The 5,095-nt window shown below is 40.7% G+C and overlaps 2 protein-coding genes across 2 annotated transcripts; both read right to left on the bottom strand.

Annotated features, from left to right (window-relative positions):
- Positions 1–1,485: 1,485 nt before the first annotated feature.
- LOC149252298 (putative disease resistance protein At4g27220) lies at positions 1,486–2,004 on the bottom strand. Its single transcript, XM_089454119.1, has one exon. The coding sequence runs from the start codon at positions 2,002–2,004 to the stop codon at positions 1,486–1,488; it is 519 nt and encodes a 172-aa protein (XP_089310245.1).
- A 1,510-nt stretch (positions 2,005–3,514) lies between these two features.
- Positions 3,515–4,657, bottom strand: LOC149252297 (putative disease resistance protein At4g27220). The gene is made up of 2 exons (XM_089454118.1): positions 4,024–4,657; positions 3,515–3,888 (listed from the first exon to the last, which is right to left on the bottom strand). Exons 1-2 carry the CDS (start codon positions 4,655–4,657, stop codon positions 3,515–3,517), a joined length of 1,008 nt encoding a protein of 335 aa, XP_089310244.1.
- Between the last annotated feature and the right edge of the window lie 438 nt (positions 4,658–5,095).

Here is a 5,095-nt window from a genome sequence, read left to right as displayed (position 1 = left end):
GCCCAAATGGGAAACCAAGTCTGGCCTTTCTATTTATAAAACAAGTTGTTCCATGTACAAAAATTTGGTGGCCTCAACTTGCCCAAATGGGAAACCAAGTCTGTTGGCCACCTGAGTCTATTATATGCCATCCAGTAACAAAATTTTACCAGTCTTGAGTTTATGTAAATGTGGAAGTTCTTCCAAGAAATGACAACCAACAAATTTAAGATAGCCCAAATATTGAAAGTCATAAAAAATATAATCCATTTTAACCAAGTGAAAGTATTCTAATAATACCAGTCTTCTCAATTTTGACATGTTTCTTATATCGTTGGGTAGAATTTCCAGCTTCAATGTGAGGGAGTTCATTTGAGTCATCTTTCCCAGTGTGCCCTCACTAATAATTTCCCCATTATTTTGTAGTTGTAATGTTTTAAGTTGTGTTAAACTTGCCAAGTTGTTGATAGAAGCTTTTTTTTTCCATCTGGTATCCTTATCTTTCTTCCAAAGAACCTTGCAACCATAAGTTTCCAAATGCTCCAAAGAGGTAAGCCCTGAGATACTGGGAGGCAGAAATTGCAGATCTCTACATCCCTGCAAGCTTAATTTCCTTAAAGATCTCAGCATATGGATGGTGGACGGTAATTCTTGGATGGCAGAATAGGAAAGATCAAGGATCTCCAGATTTACAAGACTCGTAAAAGATGCAAGTAACCTATTGATGGGTATGTGTCTTAAACCCAAATATATTAGCTGCTTCAAACACCCAAAACTCTTTGGCAATGATTTCAATGATGTTTCACTTAAAGAGAACGCCTTAAGGGATATCATACTCCTGACACCCTTGTTGGGATCTTTGTTAAATATGGATTTCCACTGAGAAGCAATGAGCATATTTGTGTAGACGATGTGATTAAGCCAAATGTGGCCCAAACACTCATTTTCATTCATAGCTGTCAAACCCTTACCCACACGGCAGTAGAAATTTTCTTCCTCCTCTGCGATTCGGATTGCCATATCACGCAGGGAGTCATGCACCCTGAAACAGAGTGCTTGCCCATCAAAGTCTCTCATCATTGGCTCGATAAAACAACGATATGCTAAAATGTTGAGATAATATCTTCCCAGCTCGAATGGATCATAAGCGGGTCGATGCTCATGTTCCAACGTCTTCTTGGCAAGTAAGCCTTCCCCTATCCATACCTGAATCGCCAACTGGACATGAACGATTGCGTCTTCCAAGATATTTGCAGCTACACATAAAAAGCACAATTGCAGGTCAGCATCCTCATAGCTGAGTGCATCATAACTCAACCTAACACAATTGTACACATTGTCCACGTTTGGCAGCCTTTGGACAGCCCATTCCCACTGTTGTGGATGAGTACTCCTGGCCATTGCCCTGCCAACCACTTTGATAGCGAGGGGAAGCCCTCTGCACCTTTTACACACAAGCTTGGCTTTTCCCTCTTCTATGTTTGCTGGCAGATTTCCATATAAAAATCACAATTGCAGGTCAGCATCATCATAGCCGAGTGCATCATAACTCAACCTAACACAATTGTACACACTGTCCACGTTTGGCAGCCTTTGGACAACCCATTCCCACTGTTGTGGATGAGTACTTCCAGCCATTGCCCTGCCAACCACTTTGATAGCGAGGGGAAGCCCTTTGCACCTTTTACAAACAAGCTTGGCTTTTCCCTCTTCTATGTTTGCTGGCAGATTTCCATTATTATATGGAAAAGTGTGACAAGCAAACAACATCCAACTCTTATCTTCCGACAAATCCTCCATTGTTATTGTGTATTTATCTGCGACACTTGTTTTTAAGAGTGCAACGCGATCCCTGGAACTGAGAATGACTTTGGAGGTGGAGTGGTTCCTTACAGGGCACAGTACACCTAATTCCTCTAACAATTCTGCAGCATTCCATCCCCATACATCATCTAAGAACAGAATAAGCTCGGTGCTCTGGTGCACTGTCTGATTCAACCATCGCTTTACCTCTTCTTCGTTCATATTTTCGCCCAAATTTACATTTTTTTGTGTGGCTATTTGGGTACGGAGTGCATTTCTAAGACTTTTAAAAGAGGGACTTTGGGAAACAGTGAGCCAAAGTAATAAACCATCCTTAGAATTACTGGGTACCTTTTGGCTATTGAAGAGTGTCTTCAAAAGAAGAGTTTTTCCGGAACTTTTCGAGAATCGAAAATGCTTTATCCTATCCCACTATAAGGGGCTCTTCGATCAATTTCATCTTTGCAGAGCCTGTTGGAACAACAGGGCCATGGGAAGTACTTGAAGAAGAATTTCATCTTTGTAGAGCCTGTTGGAACAACAGGGCCATGGGTAGTACTTGAAGAGGAAGAACTCATTGCACCAAAATTCACCATAAAACCAACTTTCCCTTTTATCCCACAATTGGGAATATCTCTTTGTAATTTCTGCCATGTCTACCATAGACATTGCCATCACTTCTACATTAGTGTTCTCTCTAGTTCCTATATTTCTTATTGGACAACCAAAAATTCTTACTTTCTGAAGTGTCTTCAGATCCATATAACTCTCTGGTAATATATTTAATGTTGTACATGCCATTGTAGTAAATATTTTAAGTGAAGCCATTGCACCTTTCTCTATTACAGGCAATTCCTTTAATGTAGGTAGCCAAGCAAGAGAAAATTTTTCCATAAGAGGAAATGCTCCTTTGCGACCAAATTTTGTTGGAAACAAACTTATTCTAGGACATTCAATGATCTCCAATTGCCTCAAACCCTTGAGTTTATGTAGATGTGGAAGTTCTTCCAAGAAATGACAACCAACAAATTTAAGATAGCCCAAATATTGAAAGTCATAAAAATTATAATCCATTTTAACCAAGTGAAAGTATTCTAATAATACCAGTCTTCTCAATTTTGACATGTTTCTTATATCGTTGGGTAGAATTTCCAGCTTTATGAGTGACAATGTGAGGGAGTTCATTTGAGTCATCTTTCCTAGTGTGCCATCACTAATAATTTCCTCATTATTTTGTAGTTGTAATGTTTTAAGTTGTGTTAAACTTGCCAATTTGTTGATAAAAGCTGTTTTTTTTCCATCTGGTATCCTTATCTTTCTTCCAAAAAAACCTTGCAACCATAAGTTTCCAAATGCTCCAAAGAGGTAAGCCCTGAGATACAGGGAGGTAGAAATTGCAGATCTCTACATCCCTCCAAGATTAATTTCCTTAAAGATCACAGCATATGGATGGCGGATGGTAATTATTGGATGGAAGAATAGGAAAGATCAAGGATCTCCAGATTTACAAGACTGGTAAAAGATGCAGGTAACGTATTGATGGGCATGTGTCTTAAACCCAAATATATTAGCTGCTCCAAACACCCAATACTCTTTGGCAATGATTTCAATGACGTCCCACTTAAAGAGAACACCTTAAGGGAGATCATACTCCTGATCACCCTTGTTGGGATCTTTGTTAAATATGGATTTCCACTGAGAAGCAACGAGCATATTTGTGTAGACGATGTGATTAGGGGAAAGAAGTCAATCTGTTCTTGCTCAACAAAAGCCGAATGCGGCCCAAACACTCATTTTCATTCACAGCTGTCAAACCATTACCCACACGGCAGTAGAAATTTTCTTCCTCCTCTGCGATTCGGATTGCCATATCACGCAGGGAGTCATGCACCCTGAAACAGAGTACTTGCCCATCAAAGTCTCTCATCATTGGCTCGATCAAACAACGATCTGCTAAAATATTGAGATAATATCTTCCCAGCTCGAATGGATCATAAGCGGGTCGATGCTCATGTTCCAACGTCTTCTTGGCAAGTAAGCCTTCCCCTATCCATACCTGAATCGCCAACTGGACATGAACGATTGCGTCTTCCAAGATGTTTACAGCTACACATAAAAAGCACAATTGCAGGTCAACATCCTCATAGCCGAGTGCATCATAACTCAACCTAACATAATTGTACACACTGTCCACGTTTGGCAGCCTTTGGACAACCCATTCTCACTGTTGTGGATGAGTACTCCCGGCCATTGCCCTGCCAACCACTTTGATAGCGAGGGGAAGCCCTCTGCACCTTTTACACACAAGCTTGGCTTTTCCCTCTTCTATGTTTGCTGGCAGATTTCCATATAAAAAGCACAATTGCAGGTCAGCATCCTCATAGCCAAGTGCATCATAACTCAACCTATCACAATTGTACACACTGTCCACGTTTGGCAGCCTTTGGACAGCCCATTCCCACTGTTGTGGATGAGTACTCCCGACCATTGCCCTGCCAACCACTTTGATAGCGAGGGGAAGCCCTCTGCACCTTTTACACACAAGCTTTGCTTTTCCCTCTTCTATGTTTGCTGGCAGATTTCCTTTATTATATGGAAAAGTGTGACAAGCAAACAACTTCCAACTCTCATCTTCCAACAAGTCCTTCATTGTTATTGTGTATTCATCTGCGACACCTGTTTTTAAGAGTGCAGCGCGAACCCTGGAACTCACAATGACTTTGGAGGTAGAGTGGTTCCTTACAGGGCACAGTACACCTAATTCCTCTAACAATTCTGCAGCATTGCATCCCCATACATCATCTAAGAACATAATAAACCCGGTGCTTTGGTGCACTGTCTGATTCAACCATCGCTTTACCTCTTCTTCGTTCATATTTTCGCCAAAATTTAAATTTTTTGTGTGGCTATCTGGGTACGGAGTGCATTTCTAAGACTTGTAAAAGAGGGACTTTGGGAAACAGTGAGCCAAAGTAATAAACCATCCTTAGAATTATTGCGTACCTTTTGGCTATTGAAGAGCGTCTTCAAAAGAAGAGTTTTTCCGGATCCACCCTTGTCCAAAACCCAGCTTTTCGAGAATCAAAAATGATTTATCCTATCCCACTATAAGGGGCTCTTCAATCAATTTCATCTTTGCAGAGCCTGTTGGAACAACAGGGCCATGGGAAGTACTTGAAGAAGAAGAGCTCATTGCACCAAAATTCACCATACAACCAACTTTCCCTTTTATCTCACAATTGGGAATATCTCTTTGTAATTTCTTCCATGTCTACCATAGACATTGCTATCACTTCTACATTAGTGTTCTCCC

Source organism: Pinus tabuliformis, chromosome 7, assembly GCF_031772625.1.
Source record: "Pinus tabuliformis cultivar Carrire ecotype Pingquan chromosome 7, CPIR1, whole genome shotgun sequence".
NCBI classification, from domain to species: Eukaryota; Viridiplantae; Streptophyta; class Pinopsida; order Pinales; family Pinaceae; genus Pinus; species Pinus tabuliformis.
This window is presented reverse-complemented; position numbering and strand designations above follow the sequence as displayed.

Excerpts from the sequence above, each read along its gene's own strand:
- LOC149252298 (XM_089454119.1), bottom strand. The coding sequence starts at position 2,004 with ATGAACGAAGAAGAGGTAAAGCGATGGTTGAATCAGACAGTGCACCAG.
- LOC149252297 (XM_089454118.1), bottom strand. The coding sequence starts at position 4,657 with ATGAACGAAGAAGAGGTAAAGCGATGGTTGAATCAGACAGTGCACCAA. Across the intron at positions 3,889-4,023 it reads TGGCAGGGCAATGGCCGGGA|CTGTAAACATCTTGGAAGAC; the intron begins GTACTCATCCAC and ends TTTTATGTGTAG.